We start from the raw sequence: 18459 nt of genomic DNA on the forward strand, positions 1-18459 counted from the left end.
TCTACAAAATTCTGTTTAAATTTTATATTAAAGTAAATTGAGAAATCTGCAGAAGTGATAGTGTGTATGAGCTTGGTTACTCCTAAGAAATTTTGTTATAAGTCTTTAAAAAAAATATTAGTGACATTTCTGTATACAAGCAATCTGATATTTTACATACCAAACAGGATAATAGTGCAGGTGCTGTGATCTTCTCTATAAAATGCTGGTTTTCATTTTTCTACATTATAGCTTTAAAAGTGTGGCATATTTGTGGAAGGAAATATTTTATCTAAATATGAGCTGCACACTATTGTAGAATTTACATACTTTTTGAAAACAATGATACCTAGGCCTTTTTTTTTTTTTTTGGTAAGAATTCATCAGGTCTTTTCTCCTTATCAGAGATGAAGACTCTCTTGTTGATCAGCAGATGGCTTTTTTTTTTTTTTCCTTGTGGTTTTTTGGTCTGTTCATGTAAGAAATTACATGGACATATGCAAAAAAAAAGATATAAAAATACGAAGAGGAGGTTGGCCAGTAAGGACTGGGACAGTGAGAAAGAACAAGACTGGCTGGAGTTACTAACAGAGAATATGGAGTTTCCTTGAAATGTGCAGCTTAGAGGAAAAATGGGTTAGGAAGCATTTTAGAATGTTTTAAGGCTGTTCATGATATAACTATTCCACTGCAGCCTCCCTCAAGGGAAGAGATGATGTTTGAATTAAAAATCCAGGCACCCATAATGTAGATACAGGAAAGAGCATTCTAGGAAAAAAAACAAAAACAATGAAGAGAATAAGTTTATCATGTTCAAGAAGCTGAAAAAAAAAAAAAATAAACAAACATGGCTAGATTCTGGGGAAGAGTTTGATGCTTTAAAGTCAGAGATAAATAATAGCCAAATTCTATTATTGTGAAGAATTAAAATTTTACTTATGTTATTTCTAAGACTTTTCCTTTTTATTCAGAACATTTACTTGAGTTTACATATGACACATTTTCCTTTTTGCTTTGATTGCTAGGAAGATAATATAATACTAATGGTTAAAATATTTTGAGAAATATTCCTAAAAATTCTCACTTCTAATAATTGAATTTTACTATAAACATTTGGGTGATATATTTACTTTACTCATAATTTGTTTTGCATTATAATTCTTAGTACATTGTACCTTTTGGTAAATAGGATTGTATGTATTATATTTAAAATAATGAAACCTCTTATTCCTGAGTGAATTTCAGAATATGGAGGAAACTTTGTATTTACCAAATATGCTTAAAAATTATGCTTTTTAATCTCACAGTATAATGACTTGATGAAGAAGAAGAGAATTGTAGAAAATGACAAATCCAAAATCCTTGCAACTATAGAAGACCTTGACCAAAAGAAAAACCAAGCTCTAAATATTGCTTGGCAAAAGGTATTTGAGCCCTAAAATGCTTTCTTTCATTCTGTATGAGTCAAGGGTCAACATTGGGTATATATTCTAAGAGGAATTTGATATGACTAATTATGTTTAAATGAGGCCTATGCTTACGCCTTAATTTAAACTTAATAGACTTTAAATGCATTTTATCTTTTTGAACTTGACGGTTTTTGTCACTCCATCAAGTCGTGTACTATGGTTCTTAAGCAGTATTAAATCCTGATTTTCTAGCTTTCTCTATTTCTTACTAGTATCCTCATTTACCAGGACAGCATTACTTTTGAAGGAGATTCTATTCATTTTCTTTACTTCTTAGGTGTCTGTAGGCTTTTAACACATTGAGGAAACCTTGGATGCTATTCAATTTCTGTTGTACTCCACTCAGCTTCTGCTTGAAACTAGAAATAGTCAATATCTATTTCACATGGTCGAAGCTCTGCTTATTGAAACCAGAAACCCTTTTCCAAGGATGTTTCCAATTCTACCATCTTCAGCTTCTCTTGTTCAGACTAACAAAAGTCAAATATTAGTTCTTAAACGTTTCCACAGCAGTTTTTTTAAAAATATATTTTCAGTTGACATAATTACAATATGTAGTGATCAGACCCCAGGTAATGGACATATCCATTACCTCTGACATTTAATATTTCTTTTTTGTTGGAACATTCAAAATCCTATATACTAGCAATTTTAAAATAATTGCTGTCAGTCATAGTTATCCTGCTGTACATAGAACATTAGAATTAATTCCATCCTGCTGTACTCCTTATACCCATTAACAATCTTCTCTTCATCCCTCCTTACCCATATCCTTCTAGGTTTCTAGTAACCACTATTCTAGTCTTTCCTTCTCTGAGATCAGATTTAGCTTTCATATAAAAGCCAGAACTGTATTTGTCTTTCTGGGCCTATTTCATTTCACTTAACATATGTCCTATTCCTTAGATGACAGAATTTTATTCCTTTTTAATGGCTGAATTAATATTCCATTTATTCATCAATACATACCTTGGTTGATTTCTACCTAAAAGTTTATCAATTTGGTTTATTGATTTTTGTTTTTTGGGTTTGTTTTTTTTTTTTAGTTTCTTTTTTATTTTTAGAAGCTGCCATCTTTGTTATTTCTTTCCTATACTAATTTGGGGTTTTGTTTGTTCTTGCATTTCTGGTTCCTTACAGCACATTGTTATGTTGTTGGAATTTGTATTTGTTTGGTTTTGATGTAGGTACTTCCTGTGTAAACTTCCTTCTGAATACTGCTTTTAGTTATTGGTATGTGTTTATATTTTTCAGTTTTCTTAAGAATTTTTTTGGGGTGTATTCCTTTAATTTCTTCATTGACCCATTAGTCATTCATGAAATGCTTTCATTTGTATTTGTACTGTTTCTAAAGTTTCCCCAGTCATTGATTTCTAGTTTTATTGTATATGGTTAGAGAAGATAACAAATCCAAAAATCACAGCATGCTAAGACTTGTTTTGTGACCTAACATATGGTCTGTCCTGGAGAATGTTCTTTATAATGATGAAAAGAATATGTTTTCTGCAGTTATTGGATGAAATTTCTATAACTCTCTGTTAGGTTCAGTCAGTCTATGGTATGATTTAACTCTGATGTTTCTTTGTTGATTTTTTTTTTTTTTTTTTGGTCTGGATGATTGGTACATTGATGAAAGTACAGTGTGGAAGTCCCCATCTATTATTAGTCTCTGTTTTAGATCCAGTCAATAAGTGTTGCCTTATATAATTGGGTGCTCCAGTGTGGAGTGCTTGTATATTTACAATTGTTATTTCCTCATGTGAAATTGATTCCCTTGTCATTATATAGTAACCTTGTCTCTCTTTACAGTTTTTGATTTGAAGTCTATGTTTTCTGTTAGAAGTATACCTATTCCCACTTACTTTTTGTTTTGATTTGTATGGTATATCCTTTTCCTTCCCTCTATTTTCAATCTGTGTGTCTTTACTGGTGAAGTAAGTTTCTTCAAGGCATCATATTATTGGGTCTAGTTTTGTTTTTGTTTTTTAATCCATCAGCCAGTCAGTATTTTAATTGGGAAAATTCATTTAAAAATTCAAGGTATTATTGATAAATGACATTATACTCCTGTTAATATTTTTATGTTCATTTGTATATCCTCTGTTAATTTATTGTTCATCTTTGTGGTTCGGTGGTTTTCTGTTTGGTAAGATTTTTGTTTTTGTTTTTTTAATCACATTATCTACTCTGTTAAGTTTTAAAATTTTGTGTTTTCATGATTGTACTTCCCATTCTTTCACTTCCAGTGTCGAACTCTAAAGCATTTCTTGTAGGTCTGATTTGGTGATGAATTTCCTCTGTTTTGTCTCGAAAAGTATTATATCTATTATAACCTTCATTTCTGTTGAGTAGCTTTGTTGGGTATAATGTCCTTGGTTGGCAAATTTTTCTTTCAGGACTTTGAATAAATCATCTCATTCTCTTCAGGTGTATAAGGTTTTTTTTTTTTCAACAGAGAAATCTGCTCTTCATTCAATGACTTGATTTTTTCCTCTTACTGGTTTTAGAGTTCTCTCTTTATCTTATGCTTTTAAGAGGACCTATTCTGGTGAAATCTATTATTAGTCTTTTGAGCTTACTGGTTTTGGATGTCCCTGTCTTGGAATGTTTCAGCAGCTATTCTGTTAAGCAGGTTTTCAGTGTCTTTTCCTTTCTTTTTTCCTATGGGAACACCTATACGGTGAATGGTTGCTCACTTAATGGTGTCCCATAAATCTCATAAAGTTTCTTCTTTTTTGTCTTACTAGGTTCTTTGACAAGACCTATCTTTAAGCTCAGAAATTTTTTCTTCTGCTTGGTCTAGCCTGCTTTTTATACTCTACACTATATGTTGTGTTTATTGAGTTCTCCGAGGTTTATTTTATGCTTCTTTTATGATCTTTTTACTGAAATTTTCTATTTGTTTAATGAATTATCTTCCTAATTTTGTTGTATTGTCTGTATTCTGTAGTATCTCATTAAATTTTCTTAAAAATCATTTTGAAGCCTTTTTCAACTAGTTCTTGGATTTCCTTTTCTTTTGGATCCATTGCTGGACAGTTATTATGTTCCTTTGAGGCCATCATGTTAGCTTATGCTTTTATATGCTTTCTGTGTCTGTACATTGATATTTGTGCATCTGGTGGATCAATTAATTGCCTATACCAGTTTATTGGGCAGATTTCACAGTGTCAGACTTTATCCTAGCAATGTTTCTAGGAAGTCAGTAGGATAGGGTGTATTGAATTTGGTTTCACATGAGTGTCTTGGTCTGTTGTTTGTGTACTTTCTTCAGTTGAAGTCAGTGTAAGTGTTGTCTGTCGGTGTCCAGTAACCTAAGCTACAGGGGTTGTGGGATTGCATTCACAACTGGGATGCAACCCATCTAGGTAAGATAGATTTTTCTGGTGACTGGGCACAGTGTGTCCTGCCGTAGGTATAAGCATCAGTTTCTGCAGGATGTTTAGGGTTGCTCTGGTGGGCAGTTTTAGTCAAGGCACAGCTGGTACAGCAGCAGAGATGTGGCACCTGTCATTTTCTGAGGATCAATGAGGTGGGCATAGGTTGGTGAAGTACAGTATGCCCAACAGCAAATAGGACACTTTTCAGTAGCTCATACTGGTGGGTCCAGATGGGGGACCCTTCAGTGTCCCTTGGCTGCATGGCTGACTTTATAGGGAATCTGGGTGGCAACCTGTGCATCTTTTTCCTGGGACTGAAGGATGTTGGGTAATCTGACTGGTTTGCAGGATTGGTAAGGGCAGCTGCCTGTTTCACAAGTGGCCTCTTTCTACTATCAACTTCTACTGTGTAGGATGTTACTTAGATGAACAGTTACTCTTTAGATGTTGTTCCTTAGTTAAGGCTGTATTCAGAAGTGCTGCTTGTCACCAAGAGACTTCCTAATTATATTTACATTTCAATTTTGTGTACGTATAGTTGAATTTGGAGATCTCCCTGGAGAACATGACTGTCAAATTCTGAAGATTTATTTTTGCGGGAGGGGAATATGGGTTTGTATGTATGTATACCCTCAAATTTGCTTTAAGTTATTAAGTCACGTCTTTGAAGACAGGTGGCCAAATTCCCAAATCATTGATTAGGTGTGTATGCACAAAATTTTCCTGTTACAAACTAGAATTCTGTCCCTAAATTCCTGTATATAGTATCTTTTTTATATTTTTTTTTTGAAGGGTTTATCTTTTTTTTTTATTATTAGTTGTTCAAAACATTACAAAGCTCTTGACATATCATATTTCATACATTTGATTCAAGCAGATTATGAACTCCTATTTTTACCCCGTATACATATTGCAGATTCACATCAGTTACACATCCACTTTTTTACATACTGCCATACTAGTGTCTGTTGTATTCTGCTGCCCTTCCTATCCTCTACTATCCCCCTCCCCTCCCATCTTCTCTCTCTACCCCATCTACTGTAATTCATTTCTCTCTCTTGTTTGTTTTTTCCCCTCTCTCCTCACTTCCTCTTATATGTAATTTTGTATAACAATGAGGGTCTCCTTCCTTTACCGTGCAATTTCCCTTCTCTCTTTCCCTCCCTCCTCTCGTCCCTGTTTAATGGTGATCATCTTCTCATGCTCTTCCTCCCTATTCTGTCCTTAGTTGCTCTCCTTATAACAAAGATGACATTTGGCATTTGTTTTTTAGGGATTGGCTAGCTTCACTTAGCATAATCTGCTCTAGTGCCATCCATTTCCCTGCAAATTCCATGATTTTGTCATTTTTTAGTGCAGAGCAATACTCCATTGTGTATAAATGCCACATTTTTTTTTTATCCATTCATCTATTGAAGGGCATCTAGGTTGGTTCCACAGTCTAGCTATTGTGAATTGTGCTGCTATAAACATCGTTGTAGCAGTATCCCTATAGTACGCCCTTTTAAGGTCTTTAGGGAATAGTCCAAGAAGGGGAATAGCTGGGTCAAATGGTGGTTCCATTCCCAGCTTTCCCAGGAATCTCCATACTGCTTTCTAAATTGGCCACACCAATTTGCAGTCCCACCAGCAATGTACAAGTGTTCCCTTCTCCCCACATCCTCGCCAGCACTTGTTGTTGTTTGACTTCATAATGGCTGCCAATCTTACTGGAGTGAGATGGTATCTTAGGGTGGTTTTGATTTGCATTTCTCTGACTGCTAGAGATGGTGAGCATTTTTTCATGTACTTGTTGATTGATTGTATGTCCTCCTCTGAGAAGTGTCTGTTCAGGTCCTTGGCCCATTTGTTGATTGGGTTATTTGTTATCTTATTGTTTAATTTTTTGAGTTCTTTGTATACTCTGGATATTAGGGTTCTATCTGAAGTGTGAGGAGTAAAAATTTGTTCCCAGGATGTAGGCTCCCTATTTACCTCTCTTATTGTTTTTCTTGCTGAGAAAAAACTTTTTAGTTTAAGTAAGTCCCATTTGTTGATTCTTGTTATTAACTCTTGTGCTGTGGGTGTCCTATTATGGAATTTGGAGCCCAACCCCACAATATGTAGATCGGAGCCAACTTTTTCTTCTATCAGGCGCAGAGTCTCTGATTTGATGTCAAGCTCTTTGATCCATTTTGAGTTAACTTTTGTGCATGGCGAGAGAAAGGGATGCAGTTTCATTTTGTTGCATATGGATTTCCAGTTTTCCCAGCACCATTTGTTGAAGATGCTATCCTTTCTCCATTGCATGCTTTTAGCCCCTTTATCAAATATAAGGTAGTTGTAATTTTGTGGATTGGTCTCTGTGTCCTCTATTTTGTACCATTGGTCCACCTGCCTGTTTTGGTACCAGTACCATGCTGTTTTTGTTACTATTGCTCTTTAGTATAGTTTGAAATCTGGTATCGCTATACCGCCTGATTCACACTTCCTGCTTAGAGTTGCTTTTGCTATTCTGGGTCTTTTATTTTTCCATATGAATTTCATGATTGCTTTATCTATTTCTACAAGAAATGCCATTGGGATTTTGATTGGCATTGCATTAAACCTATAGAGAACTTTTGGTAATATCGCCATTTTGATGATGTTAGTTCTGCCTATCCATGAACAGGGTATATTTTTCCATCCTCTAAGATCTTCTTCTACTTCTCTCTTTAGGGTTCTGTAGTTTTCATTGTATAAATCTTTTATCTCTTTTGTTAGGTTGATTCCCAAGTATTTTTTTTTTTTTTTTTTTTGAGGATATTGTGAATGGGGTGTTTTTCCTCATTTCCATTTCAGAAGTTTTGTCGCTGATATACAAAAATGTCTTTGATTTATGCGTGTTGATTTTATAACCTGCCGCTTTGCTGAATTCATTTATTAGTTCTAGTAGTTTCTTTGTAGACCCTTTTGGGTCTTCTAGGTATAGAATCAGGCCTCCCTCAAATAGTGATAATTTAAGTTCTTCTTTTCCTATTTTCATGCCTTTAATTTCTTTCGTCTGTCTAATTGCTCTGGCCAGTGTTTCGAGAACTATATTGAATAGAAGTGGTGATAGAGGGCATCCCTGTCTTGTTCCAGATTTTAGAGGGAATGCCTTCAATTTTTCTCCATTCAGAATGATGCTAGCCTGAGGCTTAGCATAGATAGCTTTTACAATGTTGAGGTAAGTTCCTGTTATCCCTGGTTTTTCTAATGTTTTGAACATAAAGGGATGCTGTACTTTGTCAAATGCTTTTTCTGCGTCTATCGAGATGATCATATGGTTCTTACCTTTAAGTCTATTGATATGGTGAATAACATTTATTGATTTCCGTATATTGAACCATCCTTGCATCTCAGGGATGAATCCTACACAATCATGGTGCACAATTTTTTTGATGTGTTTTTGTATCAGATTCGCCAGAATTTTATTGAGGATTTTGCATCTAGGTTCATTAGAGATATTGGTCTGTAGTTTTCTTTCTTTGAGGTGTCTTTGTCTGGTTTCAGAATCAGGGTGATGTTGGCCTCATAGAATGAATTTGGAAGAACTCCCTCTTTTTCTATTTCCTGAAATAACTTGAAAAGTATTGGTATTAATTCTTCTTTAAAGGTTTTGTAAAACTCCGCTGTATACCCATCCGGTCCTGGGCTTTTCTTGTTTGGTAGTCTTTTGATTGCTTCTTCTATTTCATCCATTGATATTGGTCTGTTCAAATTGTGTGTATCCTCCTGACTCAGTCTGGGCAAATCCTATGACTTAAGAAATTTATTGATGTCTTCACTATCTTCTATTTTATTGAAATATAGGTTTTCAAAATAATTTCTAATTGTCTTCTGTATTTCTGTAGCATCTGTTGTGATATTGCCTTTTTCATCCCGTATGTTAGTAATTTGAGTTCTCTCTCTTCTTCTCTTCATTAGCATGGCTAAGGGTCTGTCGATCTTATTTATTTTTTCGAAGAACCAACTTTTAGTTTTGTCAATTTTGGGGGAAAAAATATACCACGCACACGGTCCTCGTAAGCAAGCAAGCAGGGGTGGCCATCCTCATATCGAATAAAATCGACTTCAAGACTAAGTTAAACAAAAGGGATAAGGAAGGACATTATATACTGTTAAAAGGAACCATTCACCAATAAGACATAACAATTATCAATATTTATGCACCAAATAAGGGTGCTGCGACGTTCATAAAACAAACTCTCCCCAAATTCAAGAATCAAATAGACCACAACACAATAGTTATGGGTGACTTCAACACACCTCTCTCCCCATTGGACTGATCCTCCAAGCAAAAGTTGAATAAAGAAACTATAGAACTCAATATCACAATCAATAACCTAGACTTAACTGACAGATATAGAATATATCAACCATCATCAAGTGGATATACTTTTTTCTCAGTAGCACATGGATCCTTCTCAAAAATAGACCATATATTATGCCATAGGGCAGCCCTCAGTAAATATAAAGGGGTGGAGATAATACCATGCATTTTATCTGATCATAATGGAATGAAACTGGAAATCAGTGTATATAGTATCTTACTGTAGCAAGATAGGGGAATACCAAGTAGCTTTCTCATCTTTTTTTTCTTTTGGAATACAGTGCTATTCCTGGCCCATCACACTCATCCTTTTTGATTATTAGATGAGGGATATAGAAAAGAATCCTTTAACATCTTCAACTGATCTGGTCCTTCAATTTTATTTCTTCTTTTCTCCAAGACCTCATCTTGCTTTATATAGGTATTTAGTTGGTGACCCTTGACCCATCTTACCCTGTTAATCAACAGGAGGAAAAAATTTACAAGGGAATATTTTTTTGTTGTGTGTTTGCTTCTCCAACTTTTGTATTTTTCCCCCATGTGAAATAATTGTGTTTTTCTTGAGGATTCTTGTAATATGTTCTATAAAAGCATGAAAACTTTGGAATAGAAGTAGAAATGTAGCCTCTAATTTCCTCCCTGAAAGGTACGGTATGTCTTAGTAAATTGTTTTAGTTCAGGTCCAGATATTTCTGTCGTTATGGGCTAGCCAGTCTCTGCCATAGTGCTAACAACCATAGACAGTTTCTAAATGAATGGACATGGGCAGATGTCACATGAGATAGTTAGCCAACCTCTAAATTAAAATAACATATAACAAAATGGACCTGATGAATATCATGTACATATACAAGTAATTAATCGTTCTTAGAAAGCATTCTGATGTTTTAATATGACTTTTTTAATCCAGGTAAACAAAGACTTTGGGTCTATTTTTTCTACTCTTTTGCCTGGTGCAAATGCTATGCTTGCACCACCAGAGGGACAAACTGTTTTGGATGGTCTCGAGTTCAAGGTTGCTTTAGGAAATACTTGGAAAGAAAACCTAACTGAGCTTAGTGGTGGTCAGAGGTGAGTAACCCTTTACAATATTATAATAGCCCATTCTCTTTATTTTATTGTAATCCTTCATTTCATTACCTTCCAATTGTATTTGAATTTTGATTTGCTTAACTACCTTTATATAGAGAACTTAAGAAGCTTAACATGAGATTATTAATTTGGTTGGACTGATTGATTAAATTAGTAGGCAGTAAAGGAGAAGAAAGAATAGGCAACTAGAAAACTAAATAACGTATGAAAAACAACTTTTCAAACATGGGAAAAATGAATAAATAGTTAAGGACTATGAAACATGAAAGAGGAAGCTGCAGTACTGAGCCTTGTGCTTACCCTGACTTTCTCCTTGGTGGCAGTTTCTGGGTATCAGAAGCAAGGAGGGGAACCCAGTAGAGCTCAGTATTCTTACTAAATTGAGGAGATATCAATTAGAATTTTGGGAAGTCCAAGAGAATACACCTTAGCATTAAGTCTAGACTGTCCCTGAAACGAAGGCCACTATAGACAGACCCTAAGAAACTTGACAATGACCTTGAAAGGATCAATGGGATCTGCATGTTATTTAATTGTTTGTCAGAACAAAGTCCAGTTCTCATTTATAGGAAGACGATAAAATTAACTCACTATTCAACCTCAAGGTTTCCTTGAAAATCAAGGAAATGTGATGCTAACCTAGAGAAAAATCATCAGTAGAAACAGACCCAGGAATGACAGAAAGTATGTAACTATGAGACAAGTTAGATTATTATTTTTTTCTTATGTTCTTGAGAAACAGAAAGAAGCTATTAAAAGGAATCAAGATAAATATCTGTGTATAGAAACATACCTGAAATGAAAAATTCACTGCATGGGATTAACAGCAGATTAGACACTGTAAAAGAAAGATAAGCAAACCTGAAGGCATAACAATAGAATTTATTCAACCTAACTAAGAAATTTTAAAAAACTGAAAGAAAGGGCTAGGATATGACTCAGTAATAGAGTGTTTGCCTGGCATAGCCAAGGCCCTAGATTTGATCCTTTGCACTGTAAAAAGATAAACAAATCAAAAGGGAAAAAACAATATCCTGTGGAGAGATGCCTGATGTACATATAACTGAAATTCTAAAAAAAATGAAGACATGTGTGTGTGTGTGATATATATATATATTTGAAGAAATTAAGGCCCCAAGGCTTCCATATGTGATAAATTCTGAAAGCCACACATCTGTGAACACAGAGCCATACACACAGTGGCACAGCAAAGCATATATAAAGTTGCTGAAAACTCATGATTAGGAGAAAAATTTATAAGCAGCCAGTGGAGAAGACATATTATTTGTGAATAATAAAGATAAGGATACAATGATTTTAGATTTCTAAAACTATGCAAAACAGAAATTTAGAACATCTATGAAGTGCTGATAGAAAATGCCAACCTGTATAATTATTATAAAAGAAAAATTCTTCACACTGAAGACAATTTAAATACTTTTTCAGACAAAAGCTGAAATAATTTGGTATAACAAACTATGCTAATGCTTATCAGAAGTTCTCGGGCAAAAGGAAAGTGATATTAGATGGAGCCTTCTGTCTACATAAAGTAATGAAGATATTGGGGAAAAGATGAAATGTGGAATTGAAGGAAGTTTCTCTGAACTTAACAGTGACTCAGAAGATCAGCATACTGATAGAAATTTAGTTTGTTTTATCTGACTTTCTGCCTGCAAACAGTCAAATAATTAAAACCTCCTGTATGGGAGGATTAGAGGAACTCTAGACAGGGGAAAGGAGAGGGAGGGGAAGGAAGGGGGAAAGGGAGTAAAAAAGACGGTGGAATGAGATGGACATCATTACCCTAAGTACATGTATGAAGTCACGTATGGTGTGAATATACTTTGTACACAACCATGCTCTGTATGTGTAATATGAATTGTAATGTATTCTGCTGTCATATGTAACAAATTTGAGTGAAAAAAATTTTTTAAAGAAATAAAAAATGTTGCATTTGAATCTTAAAGATTTTTTTTGTATGACTTTTCAGATAAATCTCTACTACTATTACTAGATTGCAGATTTCTTTCTTTTTTGCTAAAAAGTGGTCAAATGTTTATGTCTTTTCTTCTACCAATCTTCTCTTAGGTCTTTAGTGGCTTTATCATTAATATTGTCTATGCTCCTCTTCAAACCCGCTCCAATTTATATCTTGGATGAGGTAGATGCAGCCTTGGACCTTTCTCATACCCAGAATATTGGACAGATGCTCCGTACTCATTTCACGCATTCTCAGGTAACAACCAGGAAAAAAAAAAAAATGTCTCGATAATAGTTTGAGTATTTGGTTTTCTAAATTCTTTAGTAAGTATCCAATGTTAGTGAGATGTTTAAGTTTGAAGGGTACTGAAAGTATTATATGTCTGCTTAAATAAGCTTGAGTTCAATGGTCATGGAAGGAAAAAAGTTTTGGGGTCCCTATAAAGAAAGAACCAGACATTAAAATTGTTGATTGTAGCATAAAGGAATTTGGAATTGATTCTTGATGTAATTATTATCTGTTTCTAGCTGACATAGAATACACAATCTGAACAGAACTCTTAGTATACCCTTAACAGAAAAATCAGAAAATTGTGTGGTGTTCAGTGGGGTAACTTTGTTTTTTTTTTTTTCTGCCTGAAATCTGAAGAAAAGTCCCTTGAAGCTAAGAATAGTTTATTTTTTTATTTTTTATTTTTTTAAAGAGAGAGAGAATTTTAATATTTATTATTTTAGTTTTCGGCACACACAACATCTTTGTTTGTATATGGTGCTGAGGATCGAACCCGGGCCGCACGCATGCCAGGCAAGCGCGCTACTGCTTGAGCCACATCCCCAGCCCCGAATAGTTTATTTTTATTGTACTATTGCTATAGGAACTGTGTCTGCCAAATATAGTTGCATAAATTATGCATTGTACAACTCTGGGGGCTTCATTTATCATTGTTTGTCATACATTATTTATGGTGGCATTTTTGGGACATAAAACTGGTGTCTTTTCTTAATTATATACAGTTTACATTTGGGTTAGAGATGGGGCTGTGGAAACTTGTAGCCTTGTTATTATTAAAATGTATATAATAAAATTTTACTAAGGCAGTTAGATCTAGGAGCAGAACAAAAGCGGCAACAAGCTGTCAACCATCAGGAAGTAGTAAAATTGAGCAGCGAAAGTACTCAGGGTAACATTGAGACTTCTAAAATCAAATGTGGAAACTAGTCTAATATCAATATTTTTTTCTTGGCATGTAAGGGCATGCATTTTCTTGGAGTCAAGTATTGGGATGAACTCTTTCAAGAATATTACAATAATTTTTTAATGCTGTTTTTTTTTTTTTTTCTTTTTCCCTTAAGTTCATTGTAGTGTCCCTAAAAGAAGGTATGTTCAACAATGCAAATGTTCTTTTCAAAACCAAGTTTGTGGATGGTGTTTCTACAGTAGCCAGATTTACTCAAAGTCAAAATGGAAGGATTCCCAAGGAAACAAAATCCAAAGCAAAAGGACCCAAATGAGCATATGATGGAAGTTTAAAATGCAAACCTGCACCTTGACCTGTTTTTCAAACATAATCTCTTAAGAACTTGGGATATAATTTGTTTATATAATGTTATTTTGTTACTTAACTCATATTTTTTCTTCCTTTTTATTATCACTTATAAATGAGCAGATTTCTCTTTTTCACAATTAACATAACTCTGGTCCAATTAGTGTGGTTGTGATTTTATATCTATCAACAAATGCTTGTTCTTAGTGCAAGTTATTTTAATATGTTTGTATTAGGGAGCCTGAGAATACCTAGTTGGTAGTAAATTCTATATGTAAAAGCAAAAATATAAAGAAAAAGATGAAGTTAAATTACAGGATAAATATAGCTGACAGTCAGCTTTTAATTAGTTTAATTACTAAAGCAGTATTAGTGTATTTTCTATTGCTGATAAAAATCATTTAGGTAAGGAAAAATTGTAAAGCAAGTAGCTGAACAACAAAAGGAGCACAGAGTTATTATGCATGCACCAAGCTATTTGAGGATAGTCTCTTGTGGACACAAGGCCAGATCCTGGGATAGGAGACAGATCTTGAAAGATTTCCCATTTTAATGATGTTGAAATATCATGTTTTTGTATGTACAATAATTGGTTTCTGCAATCGTAAGTAGGGTTTTTTTATTTTTTTTAAGCTTTATGAGTATTTAAATGGAGTTTGGAAAGAGGTGTGTTGTATGGTGCTTTCTGTGGGTTTATGTGCAGTCTCCCAATATATTTTCAAAGATTATTGGCACTCTTTAATATTCTAATCAAGGACCTGTTGGTGAATGAGAGTTTAAGACCCAGTGGACTAAATCAAATTGATCTTTCTCTTGAGTCTGATAACTATGAATAAATAGATCTATCTCTCCTACTAAATTACTCAAGAGCTTGATGATTATCATAATTCTTGGTGCCTTTTGCTTTCCATTTCAAAGAGGTGAGGGTAAATTTCTTTAGAATTGGAAAAAGAAAGTTATTACACACTATAAGACTACTATCTATATTTTTTTATTATGTCTTTGTACAATGCCAAAACAGTGTCTCTACTATGAATCCTAATGTTTTGATGTGATCTAATCTTATTGTGGATGAATTATTTGGGGCCATATCCTTTCCTGATACTTGGCCTTAATTCTTTAGTTATTATCATCCTTTCCCTGATAATAGGCTCATATTTCCTGACCCCGGATTTAACATTGCTCATTCTTCATTCTCTATACATATCTCAGATGTTTTAATAATATCCAAATAATTGATATTTGGGGACAGATTGGAAAGGATTTGATCTGGAGAGAGTTCTGTCTACTGTGGAAGGGAAAGGAGATGAAGCTATAAATACTGAGTTACAGAAGGTCCAGTATCACAGGTAACAGACCTAGAGTTTGTTTCCTTTCACAAAAGTATTCTAATGTGTTGACCAAAATAGCAGTATCCATTCCCACTATCACCAAAAAGTATACCAGCAAAATTAGTCAGTATTATTTATTTTAATATTTCTGATTAAACAATTATAAAATGGTACCTGATTGCTGTTTTAGCTAGCATTTTAACAATAACATGGGGTTGAATATTTTGCCATTATGTACTGATTTTCCTTTCCTGTGGTACAATTTTCTGCTTGTGTACTTTCCTGGTTTTTGTCTTGTATATATTCTCACTATGAAGATTCTCAAATATATTAAATTTTTGTGAGTAATGTTGTTGTTTTTTAATTAGAGGGAAGACATTAAGAGAAATGGGGACATTTATTTTGTACAACTACAATTGATCAAACACTTTTCATTTATATATATTTTCATATTCATAATAACAGTGAGATAAAAACTGTTCTCAGTATTATATAATTGAGAAAAGTTGAACTTGCTCATGGTGATAACAATAAGAGGCAGAGCCAAAGTGTGGATGTGGCAGTTAGTTCCCAAAACCTGTGGATATACTATTTGAGTATCCCTTATCTGAAATGCTTTGTACCAGAAGTGTTTCTGATTTTGGAGTATTTCATAGACTACTGGTTGAGCATCCTTAGTCCCCAAATCCAAAATGCTACAAAATCTGAATTTTTTTTAATAATATACTTAGTTGTCAATTAATCTTTATTTATATGTGGTGCTGAGAATCGATCCCATTCCCGCACACATGCCAAGCAAACACTCTACCACTGAGCCACAACCCCAGCTCAAAATCTGAAATTTTTTTGAGAATCATTTAGTTCTCAAAAGGTTTTAGATTTTTAAGTTTAGGATGCTTGACTTTGTTGACATCTTGAACATTTACATTTATTGTTCAGACCTAGATATCCCTGTGTGAGCAATATGTAAAAAAATGTAAATATTTTCAAGAACTTGAAACATTTAAAGAAAGCAATTCTTATTGCTGCCATTTTAGTATATTTCAGGGAAGCTAACAGGAAATGCAAAGCAAGACTTTAAAATTCCTCTTCCAATATGATGGAGTGATCTATTAAGCCAACACATCAACAGATAATAAGAGATTATGGACAAAATAACCAAAAAACAACTATGTGGTACTTAAGCAAAAGTTAGAAGATTATAAATGGGAGAGAAAATTTGGAGGCACAAGCTAAATTTAATGTTTTAGCACGTTTGACCTAATTGATCCTGGCTGGATTGCCATGATGCAGCTGTGGGACATTTAAATGATAATAGAAAATGTACTGTCTTTCCTAACTACTGAACTAAAGGACAAGCACAGATGATGATGGTAAATGAACTCGGCCTAAGCGATTGACTCCTAAACTATGGGGTTTTGCCTACTTCAGTGGTTCTATAGTGTTGGTCAGAGATTAAAATGATTAAATCTTTTAAATATGCTAAATATTCTTAATCCTTACTATTTCAAACTCAGTGTTTGGCTGCTTACACAATGGGGCATAATTTGTCCCTACTCTATTTTTGTCTTTGTATGAATTGCATACAGGGGAGAACTTTGAGCTATAAAAGAGAATAGATGTGACTAGGTTTACAACATCTTACTTAAACAGAATCCATTATTGTCCTTCAGGTTTAAGCAAATTTTCCAAAGAAGTGCTCACCCATCCCCATTATAGATGACATTTTGTAACATCTACTAGGAGTACAGCTGCTTTTAAGGCAGGTAGGATCATTAAGTCTTGTTCCACACCAAACTCACTGCTTTTAACCATAGTGTAGCAAATAAGGTTTGTGTAACAGCATGTTCTGATGACATTTTTACCTAAGAAAATGAAAGGCACTGAAGAAAAGATACTTTGTTCATCAGTGAAACTTCAAATTATGTCCTATGGGGTTGAGAAGAGCCAGGTGACATGAGTTTCTGGCTCCTACCAGAGTTGTTTTATGCTATCACCAGAATAGTTTGTAGGAAATGTATGACCCTAAAAATATTCAAATAAAGTTTGAAAGTTAAAAATACTACTTTAGACTAGATTGGTATAGTATATAGTCCACCTGTGTGTCTGTTTTTTTTTTCCTATCTTACAGTGCCAACAAAAATGGAAATGGACCAGATATTGGTTGTTACTCTAGTCATGAGAGAAATCCATGGGAATGATGGCTTTCTATTTAGATAATTGGAGTGTGGTGCAGGGTGTTCTAAAGATGATGTTACTAAAAGTAAAAAGTAGTCATGAAAGTTAACTCAGAATTTTAATTTATTCTGTATCTATATAGGTCTTATGATTTGCCAACTACTGATAATAATATGTATTCTCCAATACATACCCTTCCCACTCCTGTACCCTAATCTCCAATAGGGAAAGGACGGTCACAGTCTCCTTTAAGTGTAAACTCAAAATTTTAATTTATTCTATATCTATGTAGGTCTTATGAATTGCCACCTATTGTCAATTGTGTTAGCACTTTAAAGGAGACTGTGACTGCCCTTTCTCTATTGGAGATTAGGGTACAGGAGTGGGAAGGGTATGTCTTGGAGAAGAAAGGGAACAAATACTTGTAATACATTATAGTAATATATATATATGCATTTATTGATATATGCATTGAATGCATATATCAATAAATGCAAAAAGGGCTGAAAAATCACAAAGATAGAGGCTGGGGTTGTGGCTCATGGTAGAGGGCTTGCCTTGCATGTATGAGGCACTGGGTTTGATCCCTCAGCACCATATAAATAAATAAATTAAGGCATTGTGTTATGTACAACTAAAAAAAAAAATTTAAAACCACAGAGGTACAGCTATTTGGGGGGGATGGTGGGGAGGGGGGGCTCGGGTCCCGAACTCTGAAGCACTCAACCACTGAGCCACATCTCCAGCCTTACTTGTATTTTATTTAGCGATAGGATCTTACTAAGTTGTTTAATGATGATGCTGAGGCTGGCTTTGAACTTTCAATCCTCCTGCCTCAGCCTCCCTAGCCGCTGGGATTACAAGCATTTGCCATCACACCAGGCCAGAGCATTTTCTTTGAAGAGATTTCATAAATTGGTCTTGATTGACAGGTGAGTTTGGTGGTTTATTAGATTATGCAGTTATAACACTGTTAGAACTGTATTATATCATGCATTCATTGAAAGAGGTACTTGCTACCTTATATGTTAGATTAAAAATGTGAGAATTTTAAGACGAATGGACAAAGTATTCTGAAAGATTGACAATCTAGTTCAGGAAATTCTGACTTCACAAATTTGGGGATAGGTATTTTTTCCCCTTTTGATTTGTAGATCTTAGTATAATTTCTAA

The 18459-nt window shown here is 34.3% G+C and overlaps 1 protein-coding gene across 1 annotated transcript in view; it reads left to right on the forward strand.

Moving 5' to 3' along the window:
- Positions 1-15456, forward strand: part of Smc2 (structural maintenance of chromosomes 2) — a 53786-nt gene extending 38330 nt beyond the window's left edge. Inside the window, exons 22-25 of the mRNA XM_034636757.2 lie at positions 1287-1403; positions 10072-10232; positions 12342-12489; positions 13587-15456. Of these exons, the coding sequence (XP_034492648.1) occupies positions 1287-1403; positions 10072-10232; positions 12342-12489; positions 13587-13745 (585 nt within the window). The 3' untranslated portion in view covers positions 13746-15456. The remainder of the gene's footprint in view (positions 1-1286; positions 1404-10071; positions 10233-12341; positions 12490-13586) is intronic.
- The last annotated feature ends 3003 nt before the right edge of the window (positions 15457-18459 follow it).

Source organism: Marmota flaviventris, chromosome 13 (assembly GCF_047511675.1).
Source record: "Marmota flaviventris isolate mMarFla1 chromosome 13, mMarFla1.hap1, whole genome shotgun sequence".
Taxonomy (NCBI): domain Eukaryota; kingdom Metazoa; phylum Chordata; class Mammalia; order Rodentia; family Sciuridae; genus Marmota; species Marmota flaviventris.